General features: G+C 39.7%; 3 protein-coding genes across 5 annotated transcripts in view; 1 reads left to right on the top strand and 2 right to left on the bottom strand.

The window, feature by feature from the left end:
* sni (SDR family oxidoreductase sniffer) overlaps positions 1 to 14,419 on the bottom strand; it is a 241,398-nt gene extending 226,979 nt beyond the window's left edge. The window contains exon 1 of the mRNA XM_089730703.1: positions 14,377 to 14,419. Coding sequence (XP_089586829.1) covers positions 14,377 to 14,404 — 28 coding nt within the window. The 5' untranslated portion in view covers positions 14,405 to 14,419. The remainder of the gene's footprint in view (positions 1 to 14,376) is intronic.
* The window catches only part of mmd (disintegrin and metalloproteinase domain-containing protein mind-meld), a 937,314-nt gene that overhangs the window by 295,144 nt on the left and 626,650 nt on the right, over positions 1 to 15,520 (bottom strand). The gene's annotated exons all lie outside the window — the stretch shown is intronic.
* The window catches only part of LOC114248933 (uncharacterized), a 34,315-nt gene continuing 24,191 nt past the window's right edge, over positions 5,397 to 15,520 (top strand). For all 3 annotated transcript variants that reach the window (XM_089730680.1, XM_089730681.1, XM_028182370.2), the window contains exon 1: positions 5,397 to 5,597. The gene's annotated coding sequence lies outside the window, so the exon portion shown is untranslated. The remainder of the gene's footprint in view (positions 5,598 to 15,520) is intronic.

Genomic DNA, 15,520 nt, shown 5'->3' with positions numbered 1-15,520 from the left:
AGCGGGTGGAGCCCGAAGCTCTTAGGGGGCCGGGTTACGGACGGGACCCCGGTCCCGACCCCCTGCTCGGCGGCGGCGGGTTTCTGCGTAGTGAGGAGAGCTTTGCCTCACTCGCCCCGCCGCCTCCTTCTGCGAGATGGTGCACTCGCAGAAGTCGAGCATAGCCTTCCAAGACTCGTCGCCGCCAAGCATCGACGCCACGACGCCAGGCAGCGACAAGTCTGGTCCTATCTTTGCGACAAGGACACGGCGCTGCACCTCCCAAGCGGGGCAGACAGCGAGCGTATGCTCCGCCGTGTCCAGGTCGTGTCCACAATGGTGGCACCTCGTCGTCGGCTCAGCTCCTATCCGGTGCAGGCACTTTCCGAAGCATCCGTGCCCAGTCAGCACCTGCACCAGACGGAAGGTGAGGCGTCCTCGGCCACGATTCACCCAGTCATAAAAGACCGGGTAAACCGCCTCGACGGTCCGTAGACCCCACGTGGGGTTGGCCAACCGCCTCGACCACGATTCGAGCACAGACCGCCGAGAATGGGCCTTCCGCGCCCGCAGCTCACTTTTGGAGGGACGCGCCACGCCCAGAGCACGAAGCTCACTGCGCCACCGATAGTCGGCAGCGAGCGACTCCGCCTCCAGCTCCCATGGCGGCGTCCCCGCCAACACACACGCCGCCTCGCATGAGACGGTGCGATATCCACGGATGACCCTGATAGCAACGGTGCGCTGCGGCCGGCGCAGGAACCGAGCCATAGTAGCCCGATTGCGCGGCTCAGCCCATACAGGCGCACTGTACAGGGCCATCGATCGCACCACCCCAGCGTAGAGGCGGCGTACAACCTGATCCGGCCCCCCGATATTCGGGAGCAGTCGGTTCAAAGAACCGGCTGTCCTCATTAATCGAGGGACCAGCTCCGCAAAGTGAGCACGAAAAGTCCACCGGCCGTCCAACACGAGGCCGAGGTACCTTAACTGCACCCCGAACCCTATCCGGACGCCCCCAACCACGATGTGGGCGTCGACAGGTGGCACTCTCCGCGGCCCGTGAAACCACAAGGCCTCGGATTTACTGAGCGCCACGTCGAGGCCCAGTCTCTTGATCCTCCCGACGACGAGGGCCACTCCCGCTGTGGCGAGACGGGCAGACTCTCTATAATCATCCCCCCGGGTCACGACCAACGTGTCGTCCGCGTAACAAATAACGCGGAGACCCGGGAGGAGGGCACCCCTCAGCACCCAGGCGTACCCGATGCTCCACAAGAGGGGTCCGAGAACCGACCCCTGCGGAACACCACGCACGACCGGAAAACGGTGAAGGGTCCCACCGTACCCGGTACATTCGACCGACCTGGCCTCCAAATAGGAGCCAACCAGCCGGCGGAGGTAGAGGGGCACCCCATGCCTCTCCAGTGCCCCCCCTATCACAGACCAGGGCAGGGTGTTAAATGCGTTGGCGATGTCAAGAGACACCGCCAGCGCCACCCCACCCCGTGAGACAGCCTCGTCCGAGAGGGCCCGCACGCGAAGAATTGCATCCACGAATATCTTATCATAGCATCTTTTTTCGCTATTATTAGTAGTCTGTTAAATAATTGGTGAGGCCTATGTTCATCAGTGGACTCCTATATGCTGATGATGATGACGATGAAGTAATAGCAAAGTTAGCCTGTAATTCAATAACGCGGAAATGTAAATGTCGCGGATTCTTGCGAAAATATTGACTAATCATTTCCACTGGGTGTTAATAAACAAAATATCGTCTTCTCGCATTATAAGTGTACAATTTCCAAAAATATTCGAAATCGAGTTAATATGCAGGTTAATATTTTTCACATAAACTGCCAAAAGACCATAGTTTAGTTATAGTTATTTTTTAGTGTAGTTTAAGTTTAACTACTATTAACAAAATTAATACATAATATATTTAATCTTACTTTAATAGACAAATAATGCAACTGGTAAAAAATAAAAAAATAATGTTGCAAAGATGATTAATATTAAAAATATCACAGGTTAAGCCTTTAAAACCACTCTCCTGTAAAATTTGTAGGTTTTGAGATTATACAGTTTTAATGCGAGAAGACGATATCTCGTTTTCTACTTTGACTTACAAGGTCAATAAAGCAGCAGTGTATTGCTCTGGGTGGCGTTCACAGTCCATCTGGTGCTCTGATTACCAGACCCCATAAAAGTGGATTACGTATAGGGATATCTGACTCTGAAAACTAGAATAAATTGCGGCTTGCTAATACAACACTAATGAAAACACAGTCAAACCTGGATAAGCCAGAGTTCAAGGGAGCACAATTTCATTCTCGTTTATAGAGGTTTCGAGGGAAAAGCGACTCTTCGGTCGGGTGGACTTTGAAGACCTGTGCCTAATTGTGAGAATAAAGGTAGCCTAGGGGTCTTTCCCAGGGTTCAAACTCTTCTTCTTCTTCATCAAAACCGCTTCTGTGGTCGGAGCATGAAAATGTTGTTACGTATGTTGATATACATATTTCATTTCGTTTTATAGTTGATTTCGTATTTATAATATTTATTTATTTACTAGCTGACCCGGCAGACTTCGTAGTGCCTCAATCGATAAATAAAATACCTAAGCTTTTGTATAAAATAAACTTAAAACAAACAAAAGGAATCCGTCCGACGGGGGACACATCAAAGGACAAACAAAATTGTTTATTTTTATTTAATTCCGAGCTTTTCATATTTATCTATCTTTTAAACCTTCTCTGGACTTCCACAAATAATTCAAGACCAAAATTAGGCAAATCAGTCCAGCCGTTCACGAGTTTTAGCAAGACTAACGAACAGCAATTCATTTTTATATATATAGATTTTAAAAAAGTACTGTTACGTCACAAACATTTAACATTGAAAATACTTAAATAATTTAATTTATGGCCTGATGCATGTGACAATAATGGCGTACATAGCATTGGCAATTTATCGGCACGAAGATGGAATACAATAATAAAAAAAGAAAAGAATACCTAATGAAAACATACTTTGAAATTCAAATTTAACAAGTAATACAGTAATCATTGTTGAAATATTAATATGCATGTCTAATAAATGTCATGTCATATCGAAAAGAAAAGAAGAAATGTCAATATAATGTCGGTAGGCAGCGGCTTGGCTCTGCCCCTGGCATTGCTGAAGTCCATGGGCGACGGTAACCACTCACCATCAGGTGGGCCGTATGCTCGTCTGCCTACAAGGGCAATAAAAAAAAAAATAGTATCAAGTAACAACAAGTCAGTTATAAAACAATTTACAGCACGGTTTCAGACGTGGTCGCTCAATAGTCACTAACTTGGTCACTTACATTTCCAATTTCCAATGTACATAATGAAGTTGACACAGGCAGGCAGGTTGACGCCATCTACACCGACTTTAGCAGTGCTTTTGATCGAGTTAATCATTCGATTCTTTTGAGGAAATTATATGGATTCGGTGTGGATGGCCCACTTTTGAAATGGTTCGAGTCTTACTTGCAAGCAACGGAGACCTCAGTCGGTGTCTGTAAATGGATTTAACTCCAAAACTTATTTTGCAAATACCGGTGTGCCTCAGAGATCGCATTTGGGACCCCTTGTTTTCATCTTATACCTTTAAACGAGTAATTCTTGAATATCTATATATATAAAAGAAAGTCGTGTTAGTTACACTATTTATAACTCAAGAACGACTGAACTGATTTGGCTGAAAATTGGTGAGGAGGTAGCTTAGAACCAGGAGAAGGACATAGGATACTTTTTATCACATTCCCGTGGGACTTGACATAAAACGTGGTAACTATAACAAAACGCAACTGACAGCTAAACGTAATATATTCTATGGTTAATTGTGTTAATTATAGTAGAATTTTGAAGTTGACTTCTTGATGTGTTTGAAACAAACCGTGTGCCGGAACAAAGTTCGCCGGGTCCGCTAGTTAAAATATAATTATATAATCTGAATCTCGGAAACGGCTCCAACGATTTTCATAAAATTTAGTATACAGGGGATTTCGGGGGCGATAAATCGATTCAGGTACGATTTATTTTCAGAAAATGTTGTTTTATTCGTGTTTTCAATAGTTAACTCTTCCCGACATCTATTGGCGAATAATAATATTAATTTTCTTAATTGAGGGCAACTAACCGCTTTAAAGACAACAAGATGGCGTTATCAAAAAAAAAATAATCGTCTAGTAATCTTTATTAACGACATAGTCGATAAAGTAAGTCACTGTAAGGTGTCACTATTTGCCGATGACCTCAAGATATACAAAACCATAGTTTCTGTTGTCGACTCTCGCCAATTGCAAAGTGACCTAGATGCGATCCTACAATGGTGTCGCTGTAACAGTATGACACTCAACGCAAGTCAATGCTTTCACACTAAATTCACTAGAAAAAGAAAGCAACTTGCTACGGAATATAAGCTTGATGGCATAGCACTGTCAGAAGTTAACGAGATCCAAGATCTTGGCGTGATAGTTGACGGTTAACTTAAATTCACCTCGCACCTGTCACAAACGTAACTCGGGCGGATTTAAACCTTAGCGCAACAAAATCTTGCTTTACCAAACCTTAATGAAAGACAACTCAAGAGCAGCTGATCGCGGATGAATCTACTACCGCATCGCAATCGCGACCCGCTGAGAAGATCCGGCGAGAAACTCAGCGGGCTGATGCATGGGTTAGTAAAAAGTCCGTATAAACTGTAGCTTTATCTTTTTTAACATAACGCCAGCAAAATAAACAGTTGCAATTTTTTTTAATTCTTAACCCCCCTGGTGTTAAGTGGTTACTGAAGCCCATAGACATCTACAGCGTAAATGCGCCACCCACCTTCAGATATAAGTTCTAAGGTCTCAAGTATAGTTACAACCGCTGCCCCACTCTTCAAATCAAAACGCATAGCTGCTTCATGGCAGAAATAGGCAGGGTGGTGGTACCTACCCGTGCGGACTCACAAGAGGTCCTACCACCAGTAATTACGAAAATTATAATTTTGCAGGTTTGATTTTTACTACACGATGTTATTCCTTCACCGTGGAAGTCAATCGTGAACTTTTGCCGAGTACGTATTTCATTAGAAAAAATGGTACATACCCGCCTGAGATTCGAACACCGGTACATCGCTCAACACGAATGCACCGGACGTCTTTTAGGCCATGACGACTTCAAATTTTCTTCAATTCAGTTTTAACCCGCGTAGTTGAAGCTAATTTTGTTCAAAACGAAATGTTTCACTGTCAAAGAACAAATAATTAAATTGCTATATATATAAGATCTTCTTTGTTTGTAAAATCGTATATAACGGTAAAAAAAAACTGTGTAGATTATTTTAAATCTGCAATATTCGCTACTTGCAAAAAATTTTATGTTATCTCTCGCCATGTTTAGTCAGCTTAGTCTGTGGAACGCGATTGCTGTGGGCGCACGCTATCCGAACTCATACGTTGAGCGCGCGAAAAATATTTTGGTGAAAACGTGTCTGTTCAGTAATTGAGCATTATTCACATAATAATTTAGTCGTATTATGTTGGTTACATGTGTTTCGTGTTAAAAAAAAGTTGTTTCATTGTGGATTTTAATTAATCGGACGTAAGTTATTTATTTTGTATTCACGTTACGATATTTTCTTTCATTCCATTTTTCTTTCGATAAAAAAAAAATATCTTTCTAAATTCTCAATTCACTATGTAGTTAGATTGTACTTTAAAGATTGCATGGATTCGAAACGAAATAAAGAATAAATTTAATTTAGTTGGCTTTGTTTACATATAATTGTTTGAATAAAATGATTTAGCACTTTTTTTTTTTTTGATGGTTTGAAGTAATTAAATCTTCCATCTTGCGTGTCGAAGCGCGGTCGTGATTCTAGTAGTATAATAGTAATTTTAGTTATTAATTTTTTATTTGTGACATTTTAGTTTGTTCCTTCGGGCTTCTTGTATTTATTTTAGTCGAGCTGTTGAGTAGCTGATGTAGCATTGCCACTATGAATGGTAGCACGAAAGTAGTTTAAATAATATCATTTTTAATCATAACAATGATCAATTAGTTAAGTAATTGATGGATTACACTGAGAATGTCTCATCGTCTCGTTATAAAGTTAGTCTTTTGTCGCTAAGTTCTTCAACACTTACCATTGAATTAATTCGCTTCGGTTATCTATATTATTGTGGGAATACGGCGTTTTAAATTGATAAAATTAATTATCGACAAGGAAAACGTATCAGTAAAGTCATAGATGATTATTACTAAAATACTATTTATAAAATCGAATTTGATTATTAACAATTAGAGTCGCCATAGATGAAAATACTATTTAAAGTAAAATACAAAGCGCGCAAGTAAGTACCTTTCGGAATGGAGTTTTATTACTGGAATGTCTTAAAACTATTGAAGAGTCCATTTGATGTAATCCTTAACAGAGACTTCACACCGTGAATGTTGTCATCCACCCAGAGCCATTAATCATCAGCCCATAGTCATCCACCGCTGGATACGGACCTCTACCGATTTATATCACTGGGTCCGGTCTTTGACTCTCCTCATTCATTTCGGGCTGGTCACTCTTCGCACCAACTAGCCGGGGGCGCCCCAACTTATATTTTACGGTGCACGGTCTTCAGTAAAGGACCAGTCTGCTCCAGCGATTATGTGACACGTTGAAGTCTTAATTGTACTGTATATAAATATTATAAATGGGAAAGTTTGTATGTTTGATTGTTTGTTACACAATCACCCGATAATTTATCAACGGATTTAGATGAAATTTCGCACAAAGATAGTTTTTAATAGAGATTACCTTATAGGATAATTTTAAGGTAATGGTAAATGACGTGTCCCGGGCATCACCGGGTTTATTTGTTAAAATAAAAACAACAGTACGTTAAATGGTTCGTAATATTACGTACCAACGGCTCTAAGAGTCTACTAGTTGTGTATAGATTTGAGACTGATACAAGCAACTCTTAATCCCGAAAAATACAATGTGTCTAATTATATTATTGGTCGTTAAGTTAGAACGAGTAAACCCATAAGACGCGCCTAGTTTTGTTATTGTATGACACTATCTTTATAAATTGTACATAAGTGATAACGCTACTAGCAGATTTTGCATCAAAGATATAAATTATGCATAACATTCTTTGTGTCTGTGATGGTCTAGCACGAACATAAATTAATATCTTAAGCATATACGGAGCGAGATATCTACAGGCTTTCATCTCGCAATAAATATGGGAAATACATGCGAGTGGTTTTCGAGGAAGAAGAATGAAGGTTATGGACATGAAACAAAAGATCTTTAAAGGCGTAGTTTCGCCCGTATATTTTTTATCATATAATACATAGTATAAAACAAAGTCGCTTTCTCTGTCCCTATATCCCTATGTATGCTTAAATCTTTAAAAATACGCAACGGATTTTGATGCGGTTTTTTTTAGTAGATAGAGTGATTGAAGAGGAAGAGGAAGAGGAACATCCATTAAATAGTGGAGAAATCAATAATAAATTACAGTTTCCGAAGCGAAGCGAGGGCGGGTCGCTAGTCCTTAGTAAAACAGATAAACACATATGACGTAAATGACACTGCGTGCATTGCGACCTATTGAATTGCTTCAGGTTCGCTGATATGCCATAGGAATTCATAGTCGTGCGAAAATATCGCGCCTTGACTAAGTATACAGCCACACACAAAGACAACACGGAACCGATAACTTAAACTTAATGCATTTTTAAAAAGGTTCTTTGGAAGACTTTTGTTCTATTTTTTGGGTATTTTTTTTTAATTTTTTTTTATTCCTTACATTTGTGGACGATCTCACAGCCCGCCCGGTGTTAAATGGTTACTAGAGTCCATAGACATCTACAATGTAAATGCGCCACCAACTTTGAGATATAAGTTCTAAGGTCTCAAGTATAGTTACAACGGCTGCCCCACCCTTCAAACCGAAACGCAATACTGCTTCACGGCAGAAATAGGCAGGGTGGTGGTACCTACCCGTGCGGACTCTCAAGAGGTCCTACCACCAGTAAATAGTGAAAAACAAGCGAATATTAACAACCACGGGATTTCTTGCGCGTTTAAGTATACGCTTATAACTCATTAATTTAGCATTATCTTCTAGCACTTAGATTCTGCGAGGAAAAAAGCAGATTTAATACCGCTGACGTCTGCAAGCTACAATACAGTAATTTAATGATACGTTGGATACTGTGAGGTCGGACATGCTTATAGTAATTTGGGTATCTACGGACCAGTGTACTTAGTGCCAGTTTTATAACGTTCTCGATAGCGTAAAAGTTAACTCGAATTAGTATGGAGTTGGAACGTTTGCCGCTAGGGGCGCTGTTGCAACTACATACAAATTTAAATTAACTTGTACGCTATCGAGTATGTTAAAATACTCGCATTAAGCACATAGAAGTCACAGGTATGCGAAATATTTTAATGAGTGACAAGAAACGTTTACACAAATGCTTAAGTTTAGGATTTAGTAATGAAGCGTTTAGAGTATCGTTGGGTAGATCGTGAGAATATATTTACAATTGTACTAATAAGTATATAACGTCGGCACAGGTGGGTACATGATACTTATTCTTCAAACAGTGGGCGTCGTTGGGTGATGTTGGAGAAACGAAACATAGTAGTACTTTTCTCGGTTATATTAGAAGCTTTTATGAATCCACAAGACTACAATATTTAGGTAGGTACATATACAGGCACACGTGATGGTTCAAATTCGACCGCTCCAGCCGACTGCCGCACGATAAGTGCTGGTCGTGTGCTCCGCTCGGCCGGTGAATAGTTGACCCATCGAGCGCCGACAGACGGCGCTTGCGTCCCATATCTCGTATTGGCTGACAGCAATCATGTGTTGATTGTGACATAATATATTATGTATACTTTTCAAATAGTTCTTTAATTCTGTTCAGTTAATGAGAAAAAACACCAAACATTCTGAAGAATATTATAATTATCGAACTTAAAATAACATTTGATAACAATCAGTCAAATAATTTGATTTTGGTTTTAATTCTGAAGCTACATTCCAGTTACGGAACCCATCGTACGTATTTGGTAGATTTTTTTTTTAAATGCAATTATTAAATCGAACACGCAATAACCAGTACGAAAACGAAATGCATTAATGGTACGAAACCGGTTTTCATTAAAGGCAGTCGAGAAGCTGGTTACAGAATGTCAACTTTGCATAACCGAAGGGAACGCGCGAAATTCGCTCACGTGGTAGGTACTATGTACTTGCCTTTAATTCATTATGTTTGCCACCCACTGCGTTTCGCGCCGAGTCTTATCAGTGGGTCGCGATTCCGATCCAGTGGTAGATTTAGCGAAGCACCGCTCTTGCTAGGGCTAGTGTTAGCAAATTCTCTAAGGTTGGGCCCGTGAGCTCATCTACCCGTCAGCGCGTACCTTTAATAGCCCCTTAGGCTAACAGCAAATAGGTCGGAAAAAAAACACATTTGACACGATTCGCGCCACTGAGAGCTGTTTCTTTTTGGAACGAAGTTCCTTATGGGACGATGCAGAGGGGTACCCTAACCGGGAAAAAACGTCCGTAACGTAAGATTTTTTCTATTTAGTTTGTTATCAACAGATGTCGCCGCACGTAAATTCAACAATTCCTGAATCGCGGTGACGAGATGTTACACAGAATTTAGACGTTCTCGTATTTATTTTGCTAAATCTTACTTACCTGGCGTAGAGGGATACCGTGATCATGCAGGCGGTTCCCCCAGGACGAGGCTGCTCCATTGCACTGCGGAGTGGTTGACTCTTGCGATTATTTTTAACAATAAAAAAATCATAATAAAAAATGTATACCCGAAAAATTATTTTCTTTATAAGTAGAATTTAAAATTAATATTTTTGTAATATGGAACTTCCTTCCTATCCGGTGTGCCACGATTCACGATACCACACATCACTTTTAGTAAAAAAATACTACAATAAATAATACAAAACATGAGCAGTAGGTAACTACTGATTAAAATTACTTTTACGGTTTAGTCTCGTAGTCATGATTGTCGTTACATTATTTCCAACGTTTCCAATACTTTATACTTTTTGTGGTCACGGATGACCAAAATTCTATTCAAGGACATTTGAATATTGGTCCAATAATAAAGTTAGAATAAAAAACTCGATATTAATCCGTAAAAATTGTGTTAATTATGTCTAATGCTGGTGAAAACGGAAGAAAATGTAGAGCATTGATTAAGATAAATCTAAAAATCGAGAACACAATGAATTCGCTAATAACCGTGCAAGGTCATTCGCGCATGGTCATTTTTATCTTCGTCTTGTCAAAGCCTATTCCATTTATCCGTAATTTTTTATAATTTTAAACGTTTTTTTTTACTGCCAACTGTGGTGTAAGGGCTTGTGACTTACCTGCTTTTTTGGTTACTGGATCCCAATGAAGTAACATTGTGGACACTGCTACCCACCTTGAGGCCGAAGTCTCAACTGTTTTAATAGCTGTCCCATGCTCCAAACTGGAACGCAAGACAGCTGCGCGCCAGAAATAGATGGTGCTGGCTCCCAAGATGCCTTATCACCAGTAAATTTAAAGACACATAATGTAGTAAAAACATTTTTTTTCTATAGCTTATATTGGTGGAAGAGCTCACGACTCACCCGTTTTTAAGTGGTTATTAGAGCCCATAGACATTCACAACTTAAACGCCCTTGAGACATGAGTTCTAAGGTTTCAGTACGCAACGGCTGCCCCATCCTTCAAACCGAAACGCATTACTGCTTCACGGTAGAAATAGGCAGGGTGGTGGTACCTACCCGTGCGGACTCGCACGACGTCCTACCACCAGTAATCATGCAAAATAATTTTGCGGGTTTGAATTTTATTACACGATGTTATTCCTTCACCGTGGAAGTCAATCGTGAACATTTGTTAAGTACGTATTTCATTAGAAAATTTGGTACCCGCCTGCGGGATTCGAACACCGGTGCATCGCTACATACAAATGCACCGGACGTCTTATCCTTCATGCCACGACGACTAATATTATTAATTACTATGTACGACGACTAATTACTACTGAAAGTGGTATAAAAATGTGTCCCACTCATGTGATGTAAAAAAAATTGTTGAAACATTAAACTGGATTATTTAATGGACTTGTTTTTCTCTGTTTAATGTTAATTTAACAATTTCTCGTAATTAATTAACTGAACTTCGGCCTTGTGTACTGCGGAAAAATATATCGTGAATAAAATTTACTGAAAATCGTGAACATTCGCTGGCTGTGTCTTTTCGGTAATTCCGTGTAACTGACTCAGATTTCGCACGTATTGTTTTGTACGTAGAATAAATAATGTTAAATTTACACGTTCGTTGATAACGTTTACAGATAAAAGTTTATTGCACCATTTTTGACGTCTTCAACGATTTAGTAACAGCTTGCGATCGGAGCGTCGTGACTCGTGCGCTTCAGAAGACAAAATCGCGTCGCTTCGGCTCTGTAGAGCGCTATCTCTTTTCCGCATTAGAGGCAGAACATTTTGAAATTACGCCATTTTACCGATCAGTATTGACAATTATATTTACTAGTGGTCCCGCAGTAGTCGAAATTCGACTATAATTAATTGAAATTATAAGTTGAACATTATTATGTTTATATTGTCAAAGACTACTTCTATAATCACAGATTTCGCCAAGGCTACCCAACAGACAAATAATATTAAAGATAAACAATGTTAACTTCTTTTCAATTTGACCACAGACTTTCTCTATTGATATAATGTATCTTTTATGCATTATTTTTGAGAAATATTAGCATTGTGCACTCCTTCTCTATATTCTCTATAAGTGTGGAAAATTTCATACTCCTCCGTCCGCGCAATTTTCGTAAAAAGGGATACAAAGTTTTTGCTTCACGTATTAATATATTTATTAGGAGTGTTTGTTCTTTTGTCTTCTCATCGTATTATTTTAAGATACTACCTGTACAAGGTCAATGTTAATGGAGTGATGTTATATCAATGCACCCTATAGACAACCAACTGAATTTCTTGCCGGATCTTACCACTGCGCCGCGGTCCCGATCCGGCGGTAGATTCAACGAAACACTGCTCTTGCTAGGGCCAGTGCTAGCAAGCAAGAGTGTTAATAAACGCTGTACATTATTCGCCGAAAATTAAATGATAAGCAAATCTTGCGTTAAGCGTAAGCGAGTTGTATGATGAATCAGAATTTTATTTTTCAGTAACAAATATTACTTCTACAATAAGATTTATAAATTAAAAACGTTTTTTTATTATTTATTATGTATTTTGTTTTATTTCTATGAGCCTGCAAGACACGGGAATTTAACTGTCGGCAAAGAGTTCGACGAGTAACGTAATGCAAACATCAGCCCACTGAGTTTCTCGCCAGATATTCTCAACGGACCGCACCTGCCCTTAAGCTGTTAAGTCTCCTTTGGAGGCACTCCGGCAGTTGTTAGCGAATCCCACCCCTCCTGGCTGAGCCCGTGCTCGCCCACTTGTCCTGGTGAAACTGGAAAGGCCTGAGAGCCATCAGTAAAATTCCTTCCTAAAAAACGACAGTTCTCTATAAAGAAGTGTAGATATGATAGCGCAGATATTAATTGCTAAATAATGATACTCTCATTAACACTTGTACAAACATTCGAAAAATCATAATTTCGATTTCGTAATAATATATTATTTTGTTTTTATAAAAATTTGTAAATTAATTTTCGTATGTTCATTTATTCATCTATATCTGTATATTAATACGTGAAGCAAAAACTTTGTATCCCTTTTTACGAAAATTGCGCGGACGGAGGAGTATGAAATTTTCCGCACCTATAGACAATATAGAGAAGTGAACAATGCTAATATTTTTTTTTAAATATAGCATAAAAGATACATTAAATCAATAAAGAAAACACACACTACATACAATGTATTTGACGCACACACGCATGCATACTATTTATTGTCAAACTTTTGTTCTTGACGTCTGTTGTCAAATTGAGAATAGAATATGGTTTGTCTTTGTTAATATTTTTTATAGTGCAGTCTTGGCGAAATTTGTGATTATGGAAGTATAAAATACATTCATAATAGTGTACAAACTTACAATTCCAATTAATTATAGTCGAATTTAGACTACTGCGGGGCCTCTAGTTCAAATTATTACCTTATTTATCCTTATTTATCTATTCCGTGGGTTTTTCCAAAACATTCTAAAGTGGTTAAAGAAAAAAGGCGTCTAGTTAAAATGAGATTAGCAATTTCTCATATAATGGTTTAGTATGATTTCTGGTGGTAGAGTCAGTATGGTATTATGGGTTTAGCGTAGGGTACTGGAATAACCTTAAAAGTAATGAAGACCTCAAGCCTCACGCAAATATTCTCACTGTCGTCGTCGTGGCCTAACAGATAAGACGTCCGGTGCATTCGTGTTGAAGCGATGCACCGGTGTTCGAATCCCGCAGGCGGGTACCAATTTTTCTAATGAAATACGTACTCAACAAATGTTCACGATTGACTTCCACGGTGAAGGAATAACATCGTGTAAAAAATGAAACCCGCAAAATTATAATTTGCGTAATTACTGGTGGTAGGACCTCTTGTGAGTCCGCACGGGTAGGTACCACCGCCCCGCCTATTTCTGCCGTGAAGCAGTAATGCGTTTCGGTTTGAAGGGTGGGGCAGCCGTTGTGACTATACTGAGACCTTAGAACTATATCTCAAGGTGTGTGGCGCATTTACGTTGTAGATGTCTATGGGCTCCAGTAACCACTTAACAACAGGTGGGCTGTGAGCTCGTCCACACAGCTAAGCAATAAAAAAAAAAAAAAAAAAGTGTTGGCGAATAGCGTTATATAACAGAAAATAATACGATATTAAACTTTACAAGTCTATTTATTGTATTTAATTATATTATTTGTACAGTAATTAACATACAAAAAAATAAAACACATAACACAAATGCGATACACAAAAAGCGACACATAAAGACACAGTATTGTGTTAGAAACCATAAAATTGACAAACTGGAATAGATAAAAAAAAAAGCAATTAAATTAGTGCAAACCAATTAGGTTACTTAATTAAAAGGCTGTTAATACAATTGACGAACTGTATCTGTGATCGAGTACCATAACAAACAATTTTAATAATCACGTAATATCTATATATTAATACCTGAAGCTAAAAATTTTGTACCCCTTTTTACGAAAATTGCGCGGACGGAGGAGTATGAAATTTTCCGCACTTATAGAGAATATAGAGAAGAAGTGCACAATGCTAATATTTTTTAAAAATGATGCATAAAAGATACATTAAATCAATAAAGAAAACATTACACACACTACATACCATGTATTTGACGCACACACGCATGCATACTATTTATTGTCAAACTTTTTTCTTGACGTCTGTGGTCAAATTGAGAATAGATTAAATATTGTTTGTCTTTATTAATATTTTTTTATAGAGTAGCCCTGGCGCAATTTGTGATTATAGAAGTATAAAATACAATCATAATAGTGTACAAACTTACAATGCCAATTAATAATAGTCGAATTTCGACTACTGCGGGACCTCTAGTGATGGAAAATGCGTATTATTCACGAACCCAGGACGTTATTCGCTTGAATGATTCCAATAAACGAATAGAGTATTGAGTTCCTCAGAATAAGCCCGGAGAATAGAATATTTTAAATGATAATCTACTTCCGTATATCCGGTGCATCCTTGAAGTTTTTGCGTGAAGTTTTAATGGCGTTTTATCGTGCGACCGCTAATAACCATTTGTTTGTATTTTCCTGTTTGTACTGATGCAGGTCTAGTCTCCACCATTTGCCTGCGAAGGGTTCTTGAATACTTTGGCCACATTGCAAGGAAAGACAGTGACAACTTGGAGAAGTTGGTGGTCACTGGAAAGGTCGAGGGCAAGCGACCAAGAGGCAGGAGCTCGACCCGTTGGACGGACCAGATTCGTGCAGGTCTTGATACCACAGTGCACGATGCTCGGCACACAGCTGCAAATAAGAACAGATGGCGGTGCATTATAAAAAACAAACTGTTTCAAGGCCATGGACACGATCCTCAGTAATGAGGAAACCGATGCAAGGAGGAGGAGGAGAATGATGCAGTAGCTTGTTCGTTGTCTGGTCTTCGTCAAAGTCATCGATCGACGAATTAACCCATAGACACAGCCCACTGAGTTTCTCGCGGGATCTTCTCAGTGGGTCGCGATTCCGATCCGCTGGCAGATTCCGTGAAGCACTGCTCTTGTTAGGGCCAGTGTTAGCAAATTCTCTCAGGTAGAGCCCGTGAGCTCATCTACCCGAGCATAGCGGGAATAACCTTTTTTCCCAGCGAATAGGTAGGGTAACAAAAGTCTCGATTCTCTAGTTCGACGGCGGACTTCGTATATATCGAAGAATTAATTCCCTGAGCAGCGTAATCATTTCTTACGCAAAAAAGATTTCAAACAATAATGCGCCACCACGGTTCT

The sequence above is a fragment of the Bombyx mandarina genome, chromosome 10 (genome assembly GCF_030267445.1).
Source record: "Bombyx mandarina strain Sakado chromosome 10, ASM3026744v2".
NCBI classification, from domain to species: Eukaryota; Metazoa; Arthropoda; class Insecta; order Lepidoptera; family Bombycidae; genus Bombyx; species Bombyx mandarina.
Note: the sequence above shows the minus strand (reverse complement) of the source record. Positions and strands in the feature narration are given on the sequence as shown.